Source organism: Plutella xylostella, chromosome 10, assembly GCF_932276165.1.
Source record: "Plutella xylostella chromosome 10, ilPluXylo3.1, whole genome shotgun sequence".
NCBI lineage: Eukaryota > Metazoa > Arthropoda > Insecta > Lepidoptera > Plutellidae > Plutella > Plutella xylostella.
The window spans coordinates 11,666,855-11,690,830 of record NC_063990.1 but is presented as its reverse complement, the minus strand read 5'-3'; the positions used below and the strand labels follow the sequence as shown (position 1 = coordinate 11,690,830).

Genomic DNA, 23,976 nt, shown 5'->3' with positions numbered 1-23,976 from the left:
CCCAATTCCACCATAGTAATGATTCTCGTACATTCGTCGGGTGATAGAGACATGATTTACGGGTACCAGAGCCGTAAGACTTTATAATTTAGGAATTCTTTCACAAAAACAGCGAAAACAAGGATGAAATTTTTGCCAACAAAAGCAACAGGGGGGGGTCAGTCCCTTAATGGCTGAACTTTTAGTAGAAGGTACCGCCATCTCTTTATATTACTCTTATTACCAAAAAAGATGTAAGATGGCGTTATGAACAAGACCCTAGAACAATAACAAGACACATAGATAAGTAGTATTTGAATGTTAACATTGTCATGATCTATGGCTATTATGAAGAAATTGCGTGTCAGTGTCAGTTCAGCTGTCTTACAATGTCTCGCAAATAACATTTTTGTAATAAAAGCCTATACTCTCGGTATACTTATCGTTATTTATAAATTGTATATACCTACAAATAAAAATAAACATGGTGTGTTAAGAAAAAGCATCTTTATCCGCAAAAAGTGTTTTTATGAAATTCTTGTGACCTGACAGATTCCATATGGATCCAGGTTCCATGTGGTTCCACGGGAACCGAGCTGAAATGGCGGCACTGGCAAAGAGCGATCGACATCTTCATATCCGCTGAAGATTAAAATACTATGTGTACCAAACTGATAAATGTCGTCAAAGATTTGCCTCGCGAGGATAAATGATGCACTATTGGACGAAATGACTTTATCACCACAAGTGACAAGATTTGCTTCTCTTGGGAAACATAAACTAGCAAAACATGAAGTGGTTTTCACGGTGAAAGGAATAAAAAAGGAATACACACACCCACTCGCATATTATTTTACAAGTGACATGAACAAAACTGAACTGAAACATTGTTATATGCGAGGTAATAAAGAATTATATAATAATTTGTTTTTTATTTATTGTTGCATGTAGGTAGGTACATAAGTAGATTGAACTTACATTTAGCTAATAAATGTAATAACTGTTGTGTGGTGTAACTACGTTAAGGCAAATATGTCTTATATCTTTATAGATTGAAGTTAATAGCCGGATCCCCACCAGACGATCCAACGCGATCCGATCGCGCGATCCAAGAAATCTTACATACTAAACTTCTTGGATCGGGCGATCGGATCGCATTGCATCGTTTGGTGGAGATCCGGCTATTAACTTGTGATAACAATATCTATATATATACAGGGTGTCCCAACAGGGCACCCTGTATGTATGTACAATGAGGCTGAGAAATATAAAGAGATGGCGTGGCGCTGTTCAGTATGACGTATAGAGTATGACAAAAAACTCCTTGAGATGCCACTCTTTTCACAATTGTTTATTTTTTCTCTATGAAAAGCAAACGCTGTCAGTCACAGACTGTTTAGGAGTAATTATGTTCTGTGCTAAATACTTACTGTCAGTGTCAGTAATTTATTTATAATCTGTGACTGTGATTGACACTGTCAATTTGACAGTTGTTTTGTTGTGTTTGTGGGTGTGTTGTGTGTTTTGATTTTGAATAATTTTATTATAAGTGCAGAAAATTATTAGTTTACTTACTTGTTTGCTTGAACATAAAGCCAAGTAATAAAGGCGAGATGCCTGCCTATTATGAATGGTAAGCCAATATTACAAATGGGAAACCATTTAATAAAATTGTAAGTATTCAAGTCAAGTTTAGTTTTACTACAATGTATTATTTACATTACAAACAGGACCAGTCTGAAAAATAAAACACCTAGACGACATGAGTATCCCAGTATTGAAGTCACACACCACCCACTCAAGCCTGCTCATGCAGTTACCATTGTAAGTAGAATTAAGATATTATAACCTATTTACCAGATACAAAAAAGAGAGCTATATATGTCACCGAGTTTTTAAGTTCATCTGTTATGTTATTGTTATTTTAATGAGACAACAGCTGTTATGATAAGGAATTAAAGAATTCTCTCCCACTTAAAAATATTGTTTCTTCAAATTCAACCTGTAAAATTTAGTTTAAACAAGGCACACCTATGTTTAAAATACACAGTGAGTGGTACCTACACTTTTGCATTTATTTATATTTTCAGAAACAAAGTGTTAGTAAAGACTTCATGGAGGATCTCAACAAATGGAGTTCACCATTTGAAGTGGCAGACCCGTTGATGAGATTTGAACAGATGAATATGGAAGAGGTAAGTAAATAAATAAATAATATTTATATTTGTGTATAAATCATCCAAAAATTTATCAATCTATGTTAAGTTGCACTGTTAATAGAATTGATAATTTGTGTAGTTTACACAAATAGAAGGGTTAATAAGGTTGTTATTATTTTTATGTTAATTAAAATAACTAAAGCCTCAAGGACAATAGTCAGAATAACAAATCTATCAACACTTTTATGCAACAAAGGAACCTCCTCAAGTGAATATCAAGCATGACAGCATATAATAATTTTTGAGGAATTTAATTAGATCGTTTTTATCTACCTAATAGTTACTAGTATTAAGCAATAGTCAGTTAACTATAAATCAAAAAACCAGCCCTAACAAGAGTAATGTAAAGAGTAACCAGACACATCATGATGAATTGTCAACATCATGTCTATGTCTATGTCTATGTCTATGTCTATGTCTATGTCTATGTCTATGTCTATGTCTATGTCTATGTCTATGTCTATGTCTATGTCTATGTCTATGTCTATGTCTATGTCTATGTCTATGTCTATTACCCCCAGCCCGAAGAGGCGGAGGAGGCGCCGTCGCGCGCGGACTACGCGGCGGAGTGGCGCGAGCGGCGCGCGGCGGTGCTGGCGCGGTACACCACGGCCGACAAGCTCTCCATCACCAGCAGCTACCTGCCCGGCGGGGAGAAGGGTACCTATGCCAGCATATCATGATTCCCTTTGGCTGTCTATGGAGCTGGAGTGTTGAAACCTGTTCCATAAGAGGTTATAGTCTCTAATTGTTCTGCACTGTTACTGGATAGGCCACTCCGAAGAAGTGCCACAACACTCTGCTTTAGGTCTTTTTCATTCAGACTCTACCCAGTCTTAATTTCCTATATCTACAAATTATATCTACAAGAAAATGTAGATAGATGTCTATTCTGATACCTTAAGTAAAACTTTTTGAACTACATTCAAATATTATTTACAACTAGAATTATTCAATCCCTTCAAAAACAAAGTAATCTAACATTCCACACGGGTGTGTAATCCGGGTGTGTACAACCGTAATATTCTTAACATGCAAACTAACACTAACAACCCATTTCCCCTCCCCTTTTTGGTCCTTCTTTTTTTCTCCTCCCCCTTTTTTGTTTATTTCCCCTCACGTTCAGAGAAACCCTTAACAGCTCTCATCAGGCAAGTGTCGACGCTGAACGAGAAGGTGCGTCATCGATTAGAGCAGCTGGATGAAGACGGCGCCGCGCGCGCCACCACCGGACTCAGCCAGCACGAGTTCGTCACCAAGATTAATGTGCTCAATGAAGAAATTAAGAAGGTATACGCTATTATATTGCCGACATTCTACACTAAAAGTCGCATAACTTTTGAACGGCTAAGCCAATTTGGATGGAACACAAGGGAAAAATTACCTATGACCCTAAAAAATCAAAACGAAAATCGGTTCAACTGTTTGGGAGCTTCGCCACCACAAAAAGCTGAAATAAATTGTGACCCCCCCTGTGTCGTGGGCAGCCAGTATTCATTTGAAAACCTAACGAACTCGGATTTTATGTATTTGTTTTAATATATCAGCTGTGCGACACTCATATCACAGGTTCTGCCTAGTTCGGGATCGGATAACCGTGTGTGAGATGTCCCCACAAAAAATGAATTCATTTTATTTCCTTTTTCCCGACCAGGCATGGAACAGCGAGCAGCGCGTGAAGGCGTTCAAGATCGCGATCCAGTGCTCAAAGCTGCTGCAGGACACGGCCGGGCTGCTGTTCTACCCGAGCAAGGCGGCGCTAATACATGACACGTTAGACATGTTCGGGGAACTAGTGTTCCAGAGGTTGAGGGAGAAGAGCTATGGGTATGTATAACACGTAATAATACTTAGATAACTTTACGACTTACACACACACACGGTCAAGCCTCATACAACTGTGGCGGCTTCAGTGTTAATCTGTTGCAACTTGTACATAAGTATTGTATTCATGCACACGCACATATGTCATGCGCCATAGTCTACGTGCATATAGTGCCCGTAAACGCTCTCCCGTTATCTAGTAGCGCGAGGGTGAATGCGAAAACGGTTCTACCTTTTTTGGCATAAGATTTATTTGCCTAATCTCGTATTGCATAGTAACGTTTGGTCAAAGTCTCGTTACGCCGAAAATCGTATGGCATAAATCTCGTTTAGTAAAAAAGTTATTTCGCATAACATTGTTTCGCCTAATAATGGTATGGCCAAATCTTGAATAGCCTAATAATGCTATGGCATAGGTTTATACAAAGTAATAATATTCGTTTGGCTTTAACTTTGACGGAGCGTCTCCCTACATAGCGCAAACTGGTGCCTTGTATTGTTTCCGCTGTTTGGAAAACGCTCCGCTCCGCTTCGCTGCGCTCCGCTTTGGTTTTGATGAACATGTGCACCTAACACGCTCCTCCCCGCTTTGCTCGTCGTCGCACCTATTTTTAGGTTTCGATCTCATGGGGTTTGTAATAGTTATATTGGTCGTTAACTTTCGATTTTTTGATCATACAATATCGTGATTTTCGGGATGTAGGAGAAAAATACCACAATTTGTACATTTACTACATACTTAGTATATTATTTATTAAGATAACATTAGGAGAAACAAGTTTATACATAGGTATAGACGAACATAAATTTGAGCAAACGAAACTTAGGTGTTTAAAGAGTTTTAGACGAAACGAGCCTTATGCCACATAAGTCTTGGCAAAGTGATGGTTCGGCCAAAAAAGTTTAGACCATACGAGTTATGCAAAATGAGTTTTGGTCAATAAAGATTATGCAAGATGAGCGGAACCCTGCGAAAACTTCTACACTTAATTTGTGTCAGTTATTAGAGAAAAAAAAATATACAAAGATAGAAACACTTTTTCTGTACTGCCATGTACCTACGCCTTCTGATTTAACAATATATACGAATCTCAATGGCAAACTCTTGAATTCTTCTATACTTTTACCACAGACTAATAACTACTACCAGCTTTTACTAACACAACCCATCTACTCGACAGACACAAGCCAATCAAAACCGTGCATGACATCGACCCAGCTCTAGTCCCGGAGCCGGCCAAGGAGACCTGCCTCAACTGGGTGTACAAGATGGCGTCCATCCGGGAACTACTTCCCAGGCTTTATATGGAGATGGCGCTGCTCCCGTGCGTCGCGTTTGTGTCTAAAACGGAGATTAAGGCTGCTGTGGCTAGGCTGACGGTAATTTGTTTTTTTTACCCTGTAGTTTTGTGATTTAGTAGCCCAGCTGGAGCTAGCTTCTTTTGTTTAATTAAAATATGCCCCGTTCACATGAGGAGATCCCTAACTCTTGAAGATCGCGCATCTTGTAACAAAAACAAAAGTGCCATGTGTACAAGATGGTGTCTGAAAGAAAAAAGAACGCCCTTGAAAGGAATGCGACATTTCACTGTAGCTTGTATAAATATGTCCTGTTCCTGAGAGGATCCTTAAAGATCACTATCTCAATAACCAAAAGTTAGTGGTCATTGTACTCATGACAGCTCTTTTTCTAGATCCAAAGCAATCTTGAGTTTCACTCCAATCGAAATTCCAGTTTCGAGCATAAATAAATAATTAGCTACTTGATACACATCAATATTAGCACATCACATCTATATCCAACTTCCTTATACAAACCTACCCTCTCCCCCTCCTCAGGTGATGATCCGCGGCATGGGCTCGGCGGTGGTGGCGGCGTACCTGCGTCTGTACCTCACGCGGGTCGCCGCCAGGGTGCTCAGTACCGGCTGCGAGGAGGTCTTCTATGAGAACCTTAATGAGTTTGTGGAGGACTATCCGCAGGTGAGAGTTGATGTGGGATGGTTAATGAATATGTAATCTTAGGTACATACTGGGCAAATTATGTCCTGTTTCCTAGAGATATTGGTTTTCGACTTCCTGGAAAACTCTAAAATGTCATTTCCGCTATCTTCGCCATGTTTTAATGTAGATAGGCTATGCTATCTATTGATTTTAAAGGCGATATCTTTGGGTACCTATACGAGTAATACTTACAAGACTTACTCCAGGCCAACCAGAATGCTATCAAAATGCTGCTTTTTGGTCTAGACAAATTTAAAAATACGCATGTTCACTGACACGAAAGAAGAAAGAAGAAGAAGAATACTTACAAATTACCGCAAAATCTACAGGGGAGCTTAGAGTTTAATCCTGAGCAACTTTCGTTCTACGGCTTTTGGTCATTCATATATAATCCAAAAAAAATAATACTACCTACTCCCATGTTAAAAGCCGAAACTCCTTTTTTAAAACACCCTGAACATTACAGATATTCCACCCTTCCCTCAAGAAGCAATACACGTCGCAGTCGCTCCCGCTAGACAAGTACCTCAGCGTATATCTACCAGCGGCTCAGTGGCTGCTGCATGGGGCGCGGCGCCGCGGCCCGGGGCTAGTGGGGGACATGCTGCGCCACTGTGACACTGTGGAGAACAGGTGAGTCACTTGCGACTCGTCATGAACAGTACCTGCTGCACGGGGCGCGGCGCCGCGGCCCGGGGCTAGTGGGGGACATGCTGCGGCATTGTGACACTGTGGAGAATAGGTGAGTCACTTGCGACTCGTCAACACAAGCAGTGGCTGCTGCACGGGGCGCGGGGGGCGCGCGGCCCGGGGCTAGTGGGGGACATGTTGCGCCACTGTGACACTTTGGACAATAGGTGAGTCACTTGCGAGTCGTCATGAACAGTACCGTGAAATGGGGTGAATGGGGATGGTTTTCAACTTTGAGTGCCAATTTCTAATGAATTTTGTACTAACAACTTTTAGTTTACCATATTAAAAGTTTAGTCTTGACCTGTATTTTATGAAAATGCATACGAAAATCTTTGATGGTCAGCCAATTTTATGTAAATTTATAAAATATATGATGTCCCTATTCATACATGTATAGGGGTTAATCGGGACGGTATTGAGAACAATAGAGAAATATAGTCATGGTTGTCACAACCCCTAAATAATTTTTTTCAGTAATATGTAGTAAAATGTACACTATACCTCTACATATTTCATTGCTTTCCTAGTTAAAACTTTAAAATCAGTTTTTGTAAAATTAGGTATATATTTTAAAAAAATACCTGCAAAAAGTACCTAAATGTCCCTACTAAACATCGAACTAGAAAAAAGTTTTTTTCTACTTGGATGTTCCTAAGTATAAAAATTTATTAACACACTATAATGTAATAAAGAAATAATTTTATTGTATAAGTACAGATACTTACTGGCGATATAGGTAAGTGACAACCCTATCAGTCCCTATCCCTATCCGTGCTTTAGTGTCCCTTTTCATACAACTACGTCCCTAGTTTATGGGACTCTTGTCCCAATTCACCCCACAGTCGTCCCAATGATATCCTGTAGGCGTCTCTATTACCCCCATTTTTAGAGAAATTTACCAGGTCTTATTAATTTTCAATTTAAACTAAAATTAATAAATAAAATTGCAGTAACTTATTTAAATTGGATAGAAAACAAAATTACTTTTCTAATTTAGTACGATTTATCCAATAAAAATAACATTTAACGTCTCTTTTTCCAAAGTTTCTGAGGAACAAAATTTCGACCTTATGAATGGCGAACTTCAGATGTATTTTTTTCTCACTTGTAACCATCTTCACGTCAAAAAAGTGTTACTATCAACAAAAATCAATTTTCTACTTTAAAAATCATAAAAAATCTGACCATTATCATTTAATTTTATAGTAGATTTTCTGCTTCAATTTTGTTCATCGATAATATCCCTATTGACCCCTGAATTCCTATTCACCCCGTTTTACGGTACCTGCTGCACGGGGCGCGGCCCGGGGTTAGTGGGGGACATGCTGCGCCACTGTGACACTGTGGACAACAGGTGAGTCACTTGCGAGTCGTCATGACAATACACGTCGCAGTCCCTGCACACTTAGGACATGTATGATAATCTGTCGCTACGCTGAAACGTAAGTTTCCTCGAATGCAAAGTGGCACCTCTAGCGGAAATATCATGACACTTTGTTCGTTTTCGTAAATTAGCAAAACTCATTCTGTACTTATTTTATTACGACAATTTTTATTTTCACGCAGTGAGTTACTGCTGTACTGCGTGCTGACGGGCTTCGACTCCGCCACCATCATACAACACTCCGCCGAGATACTGGACATGATCCAACAGAAGGCGGATACTATGGGTGAGTTACTTTACATGATTTAATATTTAATGTAGTTTTTCATTACAAAAATAGGAATTCTATCAATAAAGTTTTATAATCTGGGTTTCATGGGTTATGCTTATGAGTCATCATAACAAATCATCTTACATAACTTATGACTCATCAATAACGTCAGTTAACGTTGCACTAAACTAAAACATCAAACAATACCATAGCCTTATTTATGCAACATTGGTGACCCCGACGTGATATCCTTAATCCTCCGCAGTAATGGTCCCCGCTCTCCTGACCTCGCTCGGCACCCACCTCTGCTCGGCGGAGCGCTGGCCCCCTGCGCCCCCCGCGGCCCCCGCGCGCCCCCCGCCCCCGGCCGAGGCCCTAGCGACGGCGTGGTGGCGCGTGGCGACCACCATAGCCGCGCCTGCGCAGTTCCTGCAAGTTGTGGAGCCGTGGATAGAGTTCGCGTGTAAACATCTTTCTGTGAGTTGGTTTCTTTTGGCATGTTGAGTGGTTGGAGTGTGTTAATTGTAGTGAAAGGATAGCTAGACAGATTAGTGTCATCGGCAATGCCTCTATTGGCTGGACGTGTATAAGGTACTTGATATATGCCACTCGGTGAAGCCTCGCCCTTGCTCTCGCGTTTCATTAGCCGTAGATTATCTTGGATTTATCTCCCTGCAATTTTCGTCTTTCCGCCACATGCAAAACACACATGCGCTAATGTGTGTCAAATTATATACAAATATCCTTATACATATTATCCACAGACTCAGCACGTGAACATGATCCTACGCGGCACGATCCGCCAACTAGTCCGAGCCGAACCGCCCCGCGCCCCCTCCTCGGACACTCCCCTCACCTCCGACCCTCCCCCCGCCTCCGCCCCTCCCCCCGCGCGCCCCGATGTGGACGCGCTGTGCGGCCCGCTGATGCTGGTGCTGCGCCGGCTCGTCACACACGTGCCTGTCGTCACGGAGGTCTTCCTTATGGTAACTAAAGTATTCATTTATGGTATAAATTATTATAATTTGCCCGAAGAACTGTGTAGCTCATACCCAAAGAGAGGTAGCCGATAGTGGTAATTTTTACTGAATTCCATAGCACGAAACACGACCGTGTTAACCAGACCATTCCAGATGACTACTTTCCATCCATCAGTCCAAAAATTACAGAAAATAATCGCTTTACGCGATAAAATACCATTTGCACATTTATATTATTTTATTTTATTGTTTTTATTTCATGTAATCAAGTGTATTATATTATAACCACTAATTATTCCCCTAGGACGCCTTCATGCCGCTGGTAGAACTAGCCCCCTCCGCGGCGGCGCGCGCGCAGCTGGCGCGGCCCGTGCTGGCGCAGCTGCACGCGCGACACGCCGCCGCCGCCGAGCAGCCCGTCGCCGCGGCCGCGCTGCTGCGGCTGGCCTGCATCTTGCATGATAATATCAGGTAGGATAGACTACTTATCCTTAGGGCTTCGTAATCGTAATAGAAATGCGACGCAAATACGTCCTAAATCTCGCAGGTATATCATAGAAGGGAGCCTGATTGGCGCGTGTTGCAAGTTCACAGTTTTTAAGTACGGGTCTTTAAGCTGGATAGCTTCTAAGCATGCGGGCAAAGATTTCAAGACACATAAGCGTCATTTGCTGCCTGCCCACGGTGTGCCGGACGCATCTAAGGAACAGGAGACACATCACTTGAGGAGGATCCTTTCATAGACCTCGTGTGTTCATATTATTGGATTGAAGCGTACAACTTACATTATTTAACATACTGCGCACGAAGAAGACTAAAGTGAATTCATAAATTTTCCCCCCACAGTGCAGTAACAGTGGAGGACGAGATCCGCGTAGTCTCCGACCTGATCTCGCGGGTAGTGTACTGCGTGCAGTACGAGGACTTCGAACAACAGCTCAACTTCTACGTGCAGTGCCGGAGCGACTTCATCAAGTTGGATGCGGTGCTGGTGGCGCTGGTGCATGTGAGTTGAGTTGTGCATAGATAGAGGATGTTGATAAGAATATTTTGGAAAGTAGCACTGATCGATGGTAAATACTTATTGCTTTAAATGCATAACGATAACGTTAATGTATGTACGAAAGAATATTTCAACTTTTGGTACAATTGGCAGTAATCATGACATTAATACTAGGAACAAGCACAAGCTGGCTTTTCCAGCGATGCGTCTGGCGAAAGTTAATAAATCATTTTTAGGGTACTGTATTAAATTTTATAATAAGCTTCCAACAGAAGTTACTCAAATGCCAGAGAATAAGTTTAAGGGCGTCTTGCACAACAAAGTTAAATAAAATTAAATAGTTTGTCTCTTGCTCTGACAGTATAATGCAGAGCAAGAGGTACTAGATTTTATTTTATTTAACTTTGTTGTGCAAGACGCCCTTAGTGTTACATTAAAGAGAAACTCTGTAAAAAAGCTTATTATAAAATTGATGATTACTTAGAGGACGTTGATGCATGGCTGTGATAAATAGTTGGCTCTGCTCATATTATTATGATTATTATTATTAAGCTTATAAGTATTGTATACTAACTAGTATTTAGTCTTTTTTTGAAAAGATGGCTCAGGAGTTTCTTGCCTCCGTTCTTCTCCTTAGACAGAAAGAGCCCCCCTTATCCGAACGGAGAGTAGTTTGTAAAAATTGACGTTCATCAGAAAATTTTATATTTTTACGATGAATAAAAAATTTTGAGTTTGAGTTTAACGTTATGAGGGTTAGTAACTACAGGTTTGATAGTTTGTCGAAAAGTATAGAAGTTTACGTTTTCTTGCATACAAAGTGGCGCCTTTAGCGGAAACTATCATGAAACTTTTGTCAGATAATGTATGCAGATGGCAGAAGAAAACATATACTTTTTCGTTTTCGTAAATATCAAAACCCATATTAGAGGCTCTGGGGTCTTTGATGTTCAAAAATGGTGTATGATGTTTCCAACTAGCCTGCCAATTATGGAAATATTGAAGCCGAAAGGCGGTAACTCGCCCTTGTCTATAGAAATTCTGCAAAACCCTGAATATTGAAACCATATGTCCATATCCGCAGTGCGTAAACGCCCTCTCCGCTCGCGTGGGCGCCTCCCGCAGCTCCCCGTGGCTGCAGCGCGCGTGCGCCGCCTACTGCAGCGTGACGGCGCCGGCGCTGCGCTGCCCGCTGGCCCGCGCGCCGCTGCTGCTGCTGTCGGGGCAGGCCGCGCTGCTCAACAACTGCGTCTCACAAGGTACGTGACAGTGTGGTAGTGACTCACAAGGTACAGTGACATAGCGCCTACTGAGTGCACTCATGAGGTTTATTCAAACAATATACATGTGAATAGAGTACACAGCACCTGACTGAGAGAAACGTGGACGTGCTTGCGTGGAATACCAAGTTATCCATCACGATATAAGACCTCTGCTAGCCATGCTTTTTAATTTTTTTACAAGCTTCCTCCTAGTACCTAGTACCTAGAGGTTAATTTTATTACCACAAAAAAATCTGTGATTATAGTTTTTGAGTTAATTTCTACATTCAATATAAGATATATTTGGAGGTAGGTTAACAAAAATTGCATGATTAAAGATTTTTTAAGCCCATTACCCAGTATACTCACAAATACCTAAATTTACCTACAGCGGAAGCGAACTTCAAGGCGCTGGTGGGGCTGCTCCCGGACATCCCGGAGTTCACGATGGAGGACGGGCAGCGGCGGCCCACGCACGCGCGGCGCGGCGCGCTGCTGAGCAGCCTGTTGGCCACGCTGCTGGTGCTGCCGGTGAGTTGGAAGGTGGTTGTAGGATGAACTACGTCGTCTAGTGGGTAATATTGATGAAATGGAATCATAACACAAAGTACTCTGTGAATGGAATGCCAAAGTCATGCGAAGGATTGTGATTATCAGCAGAGATTATTTTTTATGTGACAAAAGCAATATAAATACCTACACACACAAGAGACAGCGCTCTCATCTACTACTAGACTACCGGGTCGAATTAAATTTTTGATGACTTGTTTATCCCTTAATTTGACAGAATATCTTTAAATATTGCTGGATAGCGTGGATAACTGAAGCGTCCGTAACCTCAGTGATCGTAACTGATCACTGAGGTTAAGCAGCAACTGGCATGGTCAGCCATTGGCTTGCTTGTGTTGGGGCCCACCAACCCGCACTGGCCAGCGTGGTGGACTAGGCCTAAAACCCTTCCTTCATTGGAAGGAGACCCGTGCTCCAGCAGTGGGGACGTGATGGGTCTTGATGATTGCTGGATATAAGTGTAGTTGAGGTAGCCCCCTCTCGCTCGCTACAGTGATCTGCGGATGCAGGATGCAATTCGTTACGAGATGCGATAAATTGAAATTTGGCTTTGATTGAAAATGAAATTCACTCCCGCTTGATCTATTTTTAGATGTTTATTGAATTTTCCTTTTAGCTTATTGCCAAGATTGATTTAGCGATATAATCTTTCCCGCGTCATTAAATTCGTGCAGTAATATCTATCTACGTATTTATATGTATATCAACTCTGTACTTTATATATGTATACGTCCGATGCATCCTGGGCAACCCACTGATGCTATTCTGACTAGATAATCCTATGACCACGGTGGCAAACTCTAGACGCACGTGTTTCGTTACATCGACGACATAAGAAGAATAAAGGTCTTCTTTATTAACCCACACCTATGTCCCCAGGACAACGTGGACAGCAACTGCAAGGCGTACGTCCTAAGCGGCGTGATCAAGACCCTCGAGCGCATCCACTGGCGCAAGACGGACACCCTGTATAGCACCGCTCTACTGCACGCACTTGACTTGCTTTGTGCGATGGCGCAGGAGGACTATGCTTATCATATTGAATCAGGTATGTTTCTGATACTCTTTCAGCTACACAAGACACTCGGGGCCTTGCCACAAAAACTTAGACAAACGCCTGCAAAATCTGTTAAATTTCGTTTTTAACACTTGTTAAAGAGCGTTTACAGTTTTTTGTGGGAGTACAGTCGGTTTTTGGCACATGAACCGATAAACCTTAGCCACACTGGACACGTAAGTTGTTGGCACTTGGACTTCGATAAACTTCTTTGGGTGTTAGAGGAGGTAATTCTAAGCAACTAGCGGCGTGATTGAGACGCTGCAGCAGAGCGTCCGCTGGCGCCAGACGGACACCCTTTTGGCATGTTCTTATGGACCGATAAACTATTTTGGATGATAGAGAAGATCTTTGTAAGCAACTTGAAGACTGACGCGATAGACCTACGTGTGCTTGCGCAAGAGTATTATGCTTTTTATGAGAACTTAATGCCACTAGCATTCTGTGCATTCATACCGGTGCTAAACAGTATTCTCAAATCTACGTTGTTATGTTCAAAAACTAATGCACGAAAATATGTTTATCATCCAATGTACTAAACCCTCCTTTCTACCCACAGTCCTATCAAACGACGTCCTCTACGGCTCCGACGAAGAGTTCATCCAGATCCTCGAGAAGTACTCCACGAACATCTGCCAGGAGCTCCTGCTAGTACTCAAGGTATTACTGTAGTATATTATTGAATCTACATTCCCTTTCAACATGTACACTACACCCAATCTTAATCTCCTATTACCTCCATACAAACGTTGTCTGGCAGAGATCGCTTTTAGTGATATGACCGCCTTTTGTACCCTAATAAGTTGCAATTTGTGAAATTTATTGTTCTTTGTTGGTGTACAAATGAAGTATTCTATCTATCTATCTATCTAAAGGCTCTAGCGGAGGCTAACGAGACCCGGCGGCAGGCGAGCCTGTCGCTGGAGCTGTTCTGGCGAGTGGCGCGACGGGCCGACTTGGAGAAGGCATCCATGTTCGCACTCGCGACCAACTTGTGGATGCTGTATCATAAGCTGAAAGACCCTAATACGAAGCTGGCTGTAAGTGTACTGTTTGATATTCAATTTATAAGTCCTACACTTAGGGTGTCTTGCACAACAAAGTTAAACAAAATTAAATCTATGACCTCTTGCTCTAACATTATACTGTCAGAGCAAGAGGCAAACTATTTAATTTTGATTAACTTTCTTATGCAAGTCACCCTTAATTTATAAAAGGTTCACGATGACATCAACTCTGACCCTAGAAAAGCTAGGATAGTTTTAGGATCACACTTTTAAAACGATATTTGATTACGATTATTGATGAGATGAAACTCTATACCTGGGCCATTGGAAACTATCAGCTACCCAAAGCTTGATATTGCGCGACACGATAAAATAGTTAATTACGTACGATTTCACGACAAGCGACAAGCTTATAAATCCTAATTACCAGCAAGTGTTGCTAAATACATTTAGCACATTAAGGGCCTGTTTCACAGTTTGTACTTATGTTTTAGACAGTGACAGCATGTATTTTATGGACTTAATCCCACACGTAGCCTTTATCCAGACATTGTGAAACAGGCCATTAACAATATGATTATTTCTTTCATTTCATTTCGTTTATTTGGGAAATCAACAGCGATTTACAAAAAGTACTTAATATTAACAGAGAGAAACTAAAAAGTATGGCCAATTACAGATTTCCTCTAAATTTTACAATGAGCAAGGCGCAATGAGCTAAAACTAATTAACAAATAAATATATTAATATTAAATATAACTAGTTCGTTTAAAGTTCGAAATAAATCAAAGTTAAGAAAAGGATAAAAGTACCTTAAAAATATAAAATTAAATTAAAATAAGCTATGCATTCCAAGTAAAGATGACACATGTTACTACTCACATACCAACGAATTAAAAAGGGGGGAGAGGGGAGGGGGGGGGGGTGGTCGTCAGCAATGGGCTAAAGGCCTAGGTCCTTTTTAACTGTATCTAAGGCTGATATAAAGATTAATTATTCAATAATTAATCCTCACCCGCCCTCAATGCTGCTAGGACAGATCTTCTAAAAGATAGCTTGGTGGTGCAATAAGGATCAATCGCTGAAAATCGTTTATTATAATTGCTCGCCAGGCGTGTTAGAATTGAATTCTTGGTATAATTTGAACCATGCAGAGGAACATGGAACAGTTTCGTATGACGGGTGCGTTTTCTTGGTACACAATAACCAATATCCGACAAAAGTGTAGGACAATCGAGCCGGCTGTCAAGGATATCAAAAAGAAGCACCATGTCAATCATACATCGCCGCTGACTCAATGTCAACAAGTTGTGATGATTACAACTTTCTTCATATGATTTAAAGCAGGATTTTGTTTTATAATTTAAGAAATTTATGAACTTCTTCTGTATTCGCTCGACTTGATGAATGTAAGTCACGTATTGTGGATACCAGATGGGACTGGCATATTCAAGGGTACTTCGGACATAAGCGCTATAAATAACTTTGATGGAGTTAGGGTCTTTAAATGGTTTACAGGTTCGCATAACAAATCCCAGACTCTGGAGAGCTCTGGTTGTGATGATATCTATGTGGTGGCTCATAGTGAGTTTACTATCAAAATACACGCCTAGATCACGGACCAGGTTAGTTCGGTCGATAGGGGTTCCCTGAATTACATAATCAAACTGGACAGGGTTTCTTTTCCGGGTGAAGGTGATGATTTGACATTTTTTTATGTTTACTTTAATCCTATTATTTAAATAGTAGTTAGATAAATTATTGAGGTCTGCTTGTAGTCTATTACAATCATTGGCGGAGCCGACATCCAAATAAATTTTTGTGTCATCTGCATACATTAAAAAATTGGAGTACGCAAAGCAAGTGTATATCGACGGTGGAAAGGCAAAATGTATTATCCGCCACTTTTGGCGAATATGAGTTATATATACCGTTGGAATCGCCTGATTTTTCTCTTTCGAATGGTGCGGGTCTCGTTTCGATCTGAGCACTTTTTGGCGCTTAAGACAACGGTGATTTTGGAAATCTTAATACTTTTTTCTTGTATTAAGAGCCACTTTTTTAGTCATTTGTATGTTCAAACATACTTGATCAAAACTAAAGTTATATAAAACATTGTACCCTCACTAAAACAGTAAAACATTGTGACTTAATTCATTTTGAACTAATGTGAATTTGTATCATTAGTTACTTAAGCGACCTACCTGATTGCGTAATTGATATAAAACAAAATGCCTTCTGGTCAAAAATAGCATAAAATCACTTAATACATTTTACAATTTTGTAATTTGAAGACATACTGGCACTTAAACCATTTTACCAGTCAGCCTTACTCGCGGCGTTTGGCGGTTAATACAACTTTACCTAAATCTGTTTAGTGGTACAATTGGCACTTAAGCAGCTTTTTGCGATTTGTAGATAATTGATATAAGTGATATAAAACAATTCAAAAGAATCGCAATGAAGCGGTCTATGGTGTTTAAGCTGTTATATCCAGAAGGATATTGTGTGAAAACGCCAATAATATAAATAGAACGGGTTGGAAAGGTGTCGCTTCAGCACCCCGCCGGGACGTTCATTGGGAGAGGACGTGCGTCTATGCGACAGTTGGCGCCGCGTGCGCAGCGTAATTACGTAGGTACAAACTCAGATTCGTTCGCCAGTATAAAACTGTAAATATTTTTTGATTATATCACCGATAACTACATTAAATTATGATATCTTTTATATTACTCTTTACACAGGTTCTAAATAATAGTGTTGCTATAATTAATATTTATTGAGTTATAAATATGCACTTGGATCCTTTCGCCTAGATTGCTGTTTCTATGCAAGTAGGGAATTTTAACGTTTCTCTAAAAGGATCCAACCAAATATTTATTTTTTATAAAATATTTTTTCTATGACAATATGGTTCTTAATGTAAAATATTTGTATTGTATTAACATGACATTACTTTTTATACAAAATAATAATTATATATCATAAATAAACTTATTCATAAATAATTTATATCGAAATCTAGTCAGAAACAGGATTTCTTATCTATATAAAAATCTAACCGAAAATGTGTTCCCAAGCGCAAATCTCTGGATCAACTTAACCGATTTTGATAATTGTTAGGTAATTATACGAAATAGAAGACCAGTAACCACGAGTACCACGACCTGTTTGTATCCCATAATTTTCAGAATAAAGTATTTCAACGAAAAGCAAACCTTATAGGAAAAAGTTGGACATGAATTAAATTAACTTTTCTCTAACTTCACTTCATCATCCTCCATCGCTGAAGAGTGCAATATCTGGTATATTCCATCTATCCTGCTTTTTATGCCACCGTAGGAAATCCATCGTTCCCTGCTACTTTGCCACTCTTCAGCGATCGTATGGTCCGTATCAATTCGTCTTATTCGGGGGTTGGATATTTAAATTTCTGTCAAGATGCAGGATAGTCATAAATCTCATCACGAACCATTACGTCCCCACTCCTGGGGCACGGGTCTCCTTCCAATGAAGGAATGGTTTAGGCCTAGTCTACCACGTTGGCCTAGCGCGGGTTATTGGGCCCCAACACAAGCAATCTTGTGCTGAGAGAGTTTTCGGGTAAGTGGGCTACCCAACTGTCAGACGTTTTCAAGCCACCCGAAGGCCTCTGACTAGCCTGTAAGACCTGCCGATTTTATTAATCATAATGATTACGATTATGCATCAAGATACAAGATGCTCCTGGTATATTTGCATCTGCATCCAACTCCCCAGGTGGTGGTTAGGATCATTAAAAACTTCGGCAATGTGGCCATACCATCTTGAAAGTCAATCTTTTATAGTAACAAGGAGATATCCTGGGTTTTGTTGCAATGTTCTTCAAGATGCTTTGTATAGATCCTTCATGTTTCCTATGGCAACCGATGAGACCATCGCTGGATATAGGGTTACCCCTAGCAGCGTTTGTCCTTTTATAAATTTCGTTTGATATTAAGTTCACAAAGAAAATACTCGTACGCAAGTGCTTCTTTAGAATGGTCGTCTAGTTCGACGTTAAGTCTTCCTTGATGGTTGATCATATCCCATGTTTCTTTAGACATTCATTCATTCTTTAAGTGTTCCTTGTGCCTTATTATTTCTTCGCAAATTTTTAACAACACGTCTTTGATGCCAGTTGTTGCCGATCTGGATACTAAGTTTTCTTCTAACTTGTGGGTCCTGCAGCTTATTTGCACGACACCTTTGGCAGATCTTGTGGCCTGCTCCTAAACTCCCGCTATCTTCAAGCACATTTTTCCATCGACTAAGTGGTGATCACTATTGACATCAGCAACCCTCTTATTCCTAACATCCAGAAGTGTCTCCATTTTCGACTAATCGTCGGTCGATTTGGTTCTCGGTCCGGCTGTCGGGTGAGACCCAACTCACATTGTGATAGTCCTTTGGGGTTACCACCACTAAAACTTAGCCATTAACAATCCTAAAGCATCGTCGCTTGCTTATCAAATCTAGCGTATCTTGTATGAATCTGACAGATAGTTTAAAGCGAGCGACGCTGCTTATGGATTGATAATTGCTTATGTGTCTTGCCCACACTAACATACGGTGCCGATACATGGACGCTGACCAAGGTAACTGTGCACCGAATCAGAGTTGCACAGAGAGCTATGGAGCGATCCATGTTAAGAATTTCGCTTACAGACCGTATTCCCAGCGTGGTAAATCACCAAAAGACAAAAGTCTTCGACGTCGGTATGCAGGTCACGGAACTGAAATGGGAGTCGGCAGGAAACTTGGCTCGAAGGCAGGACGGAAGGTGGACAAAGGCGGTGACAGAATGGTGGCATAGAGACGGACGAAGAAATGTCGGTTGGATTATGATTATTAATTAATGAATAAGTAAACCTGCTGATCACTTGGATCTCAATCTCAAAGTGATTTCGCGGTGAACAATATGTTAATAAAGTTTATAATAAAATAATGCTTCGAGAAAAGGTACGGCCATGCCGCTTCTTTGCTCGACTTGGTGAGATATTATGAATTTTTTGTTTTCAATCTAGCTGGCCCGCAGGTACCGCTTCTTACCCTACCCTACCCTATCCTACCCTACCCTACCCTACCCTACCCTACCCTACCCTACCCTACCCTACCCTACCCTACCCTACCCTACCCTACCCTACCCTACCCTACCCTACCCTACCCTACCCTACCCTACCCTACCCTACCCTACCCTACCCTTCTTACCTTTTATACCTTCCCTGGACTTCCACAAATGTTTCTAGACCAAAATCGGTTCAACCGTTCTCGAGTTCTGAGGTCCAATTATAAGTTCATTTATTCTTTAAGTCATTCATCTTAGATATAAATTGCCTTAGTCTGGCGGTTAATTCATTCTTATGGAATGTTTAAAGTAACATAAATTATTATAAAACATTATCCTGGTGTGATGGTTAAATCTCCTTGGTGTTTAAATTGTTTTTACTTGTATTTAATTAAAATGTTAATGTCGTTTAAGCCAATTTTACCTGACTGAGATTTCAGATGCCTATGTCTTATGTCCCTTATTTCAGTAAATATAATATGTACATTCATTTTATATACAGAATAACATAGAAAACTATTTCAATTTAACGTATTTTAATTTTCAAAGCCATAGCTAGAATAATTACAGAGATATGATTTTTTTTCGAAAATTTCAAACTTTAAATCGCTCTGGTGAACATTTTATGTCATGGCGCTTAAACCATTTTGCCTTTCCACCGTCGATATATCGTATAAATACGCGTTGTAGAGAAGTGGTCCTAGATGTGATCCTTGAGGTACGCCTGAAGAAATCTTAACAAAGTCGGACTTAAAACCCCCCAATGCTGTAGCCTGAGATCGGTTTGATAGGTACGACTCGACCCACCGCAACAAATCGCCATGTACACCTAAATGTTGAAGTTTTCGGAGCAGAATGATGTGATCCACACGATCGAAGGCCTTTTCAAAATCTGTGTAGATCACATCAATCTGCTTGTGATTATCTATAGATTTGTACAAAAAATTTGTGAAGGTAGTTAAATTACTCACTGTTGATCGCCCACGCAGGAAACCATGCTGTTCAACGGGTAGGGATGGTGATATTATAAAATAAATTGAATCTATTACCAGCTTTTCAAAAACCTTAGCGAATATATTTAGTTTTGAGATTGGCCTGTAGTCTTCGACTTTGAGTTTAGTTTTTTTTTAGGAATTGGAGTTATAAAGGCTTTCTTCCACATGGTTGGGAATATACCTTCACACAAAGAACGGTTAAATATTATTGTTAGTGGTTTTACAAGAGATGGCATGCAATGGGAGATAAAAATAGGCGGGATACCATCACAACCTGCACCTTTATTAATATTTATATTTTTTAATTGTTTTAAAACATCATGATGATTCACTTTTTCTTACAGAAATCTGTGCTAGCTGCCTTGGACAACGACGACCCGGCGAGCAGGCGACTGCTGAAGACTATCGAGGAAGCGACGGCATCCTCATGAACTGAACATTCCAACCTGTATTAGTATTTACTTGTTTTTATATTTTATTTAAATTACCTTAGTGTAAGTATTTTATGTGATAGTGAAAATTATAGTGCAATATACAACTTTTATAAAGCTATATGATCATTTTGTATCAATGTTATGTATTTGTATACCCTTTATTATAATTTCGTAACATTTGAAAATGAAAATAGTACTCCTGAAAATACCGTGTGTGTTCCAATCTGCAACATATGCACGCCACAATGATACAAGGCATGGATACGGTGTCTATGTGAAGATTTAGTTCTACATGAGCTTCAATTAAGTATACGGAATATGCAGTTCTGTAAGGCTGTAACTAAATATGCTCTTCTAAGTTCAGCCATAAAGTAAATAAACTACGAGTTCACTAAAAACTCAGATATAAAAATAAACAAAACAAGCCGGCTTACAGATGCAATAAGCGGACATTGCGCGCTCCGCTGCACAGTTGCAGACACCTCGCCGCAACCCTAGCGCCTATAAAACCTTGTCACAGTGATATTGTCACGATACTTTCTTACCGGCGCCAGTGAGACACACCGAGCATCGACGCACCCGCCAGTCACAGCCGCTTTGGGTTTACACCCAATCTCAAACATGACTAAGCTCAGCTATCTGGTATGGATTAACCTTGATTTTTCTATAAAAGTTATCAAAATCTTAATTATAGAAAATAGGTATTAATTTGTAATGTTTTTTGCAGTTATTGGTCTGGGCAATATGCGAGTGTGTGCTCAGTGAAGATGACAAAAACTCCTTCGTCGACACTTACGAATTCTCGCCAGTATTTGGATCCGGTAAGTCACTTCTTCACACAACTATCAGCAACACATAGGATGACTGCTTTTGGTGGAGCAGAGAGGTTTTATAACTTAATCCGTAAATTTCAGGGCCGCTCTCGCTAGCCTCTAGTCCAGTGTCGTCTCAGATCCTGCAGCTAGACACGAGCCAGTACCCGCAGCACTTCGACACGGTCGTCAGCAGCTCCATCGACTCCATACAGAAGCGCGCCGCGCCCAGGGACCGCTCCTTCTCTCCTGAACGATTCGGGTTCAACCCCATCGCCAGCCAGGCGTTTCTGTCCACCGTAAAGCCCAAGTCTCCGCCACCGCGGCCCCAGCAATATCGCGAGCCCGCGCCGCTGCAGTACATCCGCGTGCCGTTACAGTACGACATCAAAACCGAACACGACCCCGTCTACAAAATCTACAAGACCGAGGAGAATGGCCAGCAAGAGATCCTGTCCAGTCTGAAGCAGAACCCGGCCGTGTCGTCCTACTTCAAGCCGGGAGCGATCAACGCGGAGGTCTCCCACCCCGCGACCTACCGGCGCGACGCGGACGACAACTCAGAGAGCGTCGAGAACTACAGGCCCAATGCTTACGTTGCAGGAGCGGGGCGCATCCGCCGCTACTCGGACGGCAGAAAGAGACAGCACCGGCGCGAGAGCAGCGATGAAGAAGACTCGGCGGAGGATACCGACCATTATAGGGCAGAGTACGTCGCCAAGCCCAAGGCCTTCGACAGCGAGCTCTACAGCGGGGACTACAAGGAAGACAAAGAGAAGGAAGATGATAACCCCTACGACTACGACTCGGGCTACGACCACAAGGAGTACGAGCGGATCAAGGACCTGTCGGAGAAGCAGGCGGCAGAGATCAAGCAGAACAAGGGCAACTGCGTAGACGTGGTGAAGGACGGCATGCGTTGCACCACGTGCAAAGATAAAAAGACTGGCGGCAACTTCGAGTCCTGCTCGTACGTCGCCGAGCCCAAGAATAACAAGTATGCGTACTCGAAGGAGCGGAAATTCGACAGCAACGATGAGCCTGAGGGCGAGCCCGCGGCGGAGGAGGAGCCGCGCGGGGAGGGGCGCCGGGACAGCACCGCGCCGCAGAAGTTCGCCAAGCTGTCCTCAGCCCCTGAACAAGACTCTCCTGACTCCACAGAGAAATACCAACGGTACTACTCCGACTCCCCGCAACAAGACAGCGAGCGCGCGCAGGCCCGCGACGACGACGCATCGGAAGAAAAAACCTCCGACGAAAGCCTAACAAAACCTTACAACTACAAGCAAGCGCTCCCCGGCTTCTACTCCGACAACGAGCCCAAAAAAGACGTCGAACACGTTCTCGCAGAATTCAAGAAGAAGGACCGATCGTCCTGCAAGAAAGTGCAGAAGAACGGCATGACGTGCTTCCAGTGCATCGACAAGTCGGGGCAGAAGAACGAGGAGTGCATGTACGTGTCGGAGTCCGCGCCACAGAGGAGCCATCTCGCCTACCAGGAGCTCAAGGAGTTCACCTCCCGACCCGCCACGCTCAGCGGAAACGACGAGGCTGAGAGCAGGATTGTCACGACTAATGCACCGCTGCCGTTGAAATCGGCGGCGTATGTGGCGGCGAATGACAGTTATGGACGGAAGTTGAAGAGGAAGAAGGCAGTGGCGGTGACGGCCGCGCCGGCGCCCGCGTCGCCGCTGCGTGTGAGGAAGGCTCGCAGTGTGGAGGATGAAGAAGCGGAGGCGCGCGCGGCTATTATAGATGAGGCGCCCATCGCGCCGCCCGAGGAGTTCGCGGGGGACTCGTCGAAGGCCGCGTTCTGGGCGGAGACGGCGCCGCGTCATAGTGGTGCGCTGGGGGTCACCCTGCCGCGGTACATGCTCGCGCGCTCCGAGCATGAAGCCGCGTTTGATGAGACCGTCGCCGGCGCATAGACACACACAAGGCTGAGAGATGTTATCGAAGTGTAGCAAAGTTTGAGTTACGAGATGACCTATAAAGATGCAGGTGTCAGGTTTAAATGTAGATCGATTATTGGGAACGTTAGCCAACATAAACAATGTTAGTAGAGCGTATCCGTGGTAACGCTGCATTATAAGATAATCGTGGACAAAAGGCGGCGCGACTGTTGCGTAATTAGATGTCACACTTGAGCGAGCTGCAAATCAGCCATAAAATATTTCAAAACAAACCATGGAAAGCTGCCTAAATGGTTATTTGTAAATCACCAAAGTTGTAATCTCGTTATTTAGGTAATGTGCTGCGTTGGGCATATTTATTGTGTACTCTATAGCTATTGTAGCACCCGCTATAAGAATGTACGAGTTTAATTTGTTAACTAGTTTTAGAAGAAATAAAAAGGTAAATATTTATCTGATTGTTTAAATACATATCTAATCCCC

The 23,976-nt window shown here is 41.9% G+C and overlaps 2 protein-coding genes across 3 annotated transcripts; both read left to right on the top strand.

Moving 5' to 3' along the window:
* The first annotated feature begins 1,453 nt into the window (after nucleotides 1–1,453).
* On the top strand, nucleotides 1,454–20,886 carry LOC105391864 (VPS35 endosomal protein-sorting factor-like). 2 transcript variants are annotated; one of them, XM_048623506.1, is made up of 20 exons: nucleotides 1,454–1,612; nucleotides 1,710–1,803; nucleotides 2,070–2,174; nucleotides 2,720–2,858; nucleotides 3,340–3,488; nucleotides 3,853–4,025; nucleotides 5,204–5,402; nucleotides 5,862–6,005; nucleotides 6,493–6,659; nucleotides 8,286–8,389; nucleotides 8,640–8,851; nucleotides 9,139–9,360; nucleotides 9,659–9,825; nucleotides 10,201–10,360; nucleotides 11,442–11,616; nucleotides 12,011–12,150; nucleotides 13,069–13,237; nucleotides 13,806–13,906; nucleotides 14,122–14,286; nucleotides 20,679–20,886. In XM_048623506.1, exons 1-20 carry the CDS (start codon nucleotides 1,593–1,595, stop codon nucleotides 20,763–20,765), a joined length of 2,892 nt encoding a protein of 963 aa, XP_048479463.1. In that variant the 5' UTR covers nucleotides 1,454–1,592; the 3' UTR covers nucleotides 20,766–20,886. The 2 variants fall into 2 exon arrangements, with proteins under 2 accessions (XP_048479463.1, XP_048479462.1); XM_048623505.1 differs by having other exon boundaries at nucleotides 3,325–3,488.
* A 122-nt stretch (nucleotides 20,887–21,008) lies between these two features.
* Nucleotides 21,009–23,951, top strand: LOC125489055. Its single transcript, XM_048623507.1, has 3 exons — nucleotides 21,009–21,410; nucleotides 21,496–21,589; nucleotides 21,683–23,951. Exons 1-3 carry the CDS (start codon nucleotides 21,390–21,392, stop codon nucleotides 23,506–23,508), a joined length of 1,941 nt encoding a protein of 646 aa, XP_048479464.1. The 5' UTR covers nucleotides 21,009–21,389; the 3' UTR covers nucleotides 23,509–23,951.
* The last annotated feature ends 25 nt before the right edge of the window (nucleotides 23,952–23,976 follow it).

Excerpts from the sequence above, each read along its gene's own strand:
- LOC105391864 (XM_048623505.1), top strand. The coding sequence starts at position 1,593 with ATGCCTGCCTATTATGAATG. Across the intron at positions 3,489-3,852 it reads TCAATGAAGAAATTAAGAAG|GCATGGAACAGCGAGCAGCG; the intron begins GTATACGCTATT and ends TTTCCCGACCAG. Across the intron at positions 8,852-9,138 it reads TCGCGTGTAAACATCTTTCT|ACTCAGCACGTGAACATGAT; the intron begins GTGAGTTGGTTT and ends TATTATCCACAG.
- LOC125489055 (XM_048623507.1), top strand. The coding sequence starts at position 21,390 with ATGACTAAGCTCAGCTATCTG. Across the intron at positions 21,411-21,495 it reads TGACTAAGCTCAGCTATCTG|TTATTGGTCTGGGCAATATG; the intron begins GTATGGATTAAC and ends TGTTTTTTGCAG. Across the intron at positions 21,590-21,682 it reads CTCGCCAGTATTTGGATCCG|GGCCGCTCTCGCTAGCCTCT; the intron begins GTAAGTCACTTC and ends CGTAAATTTCAG.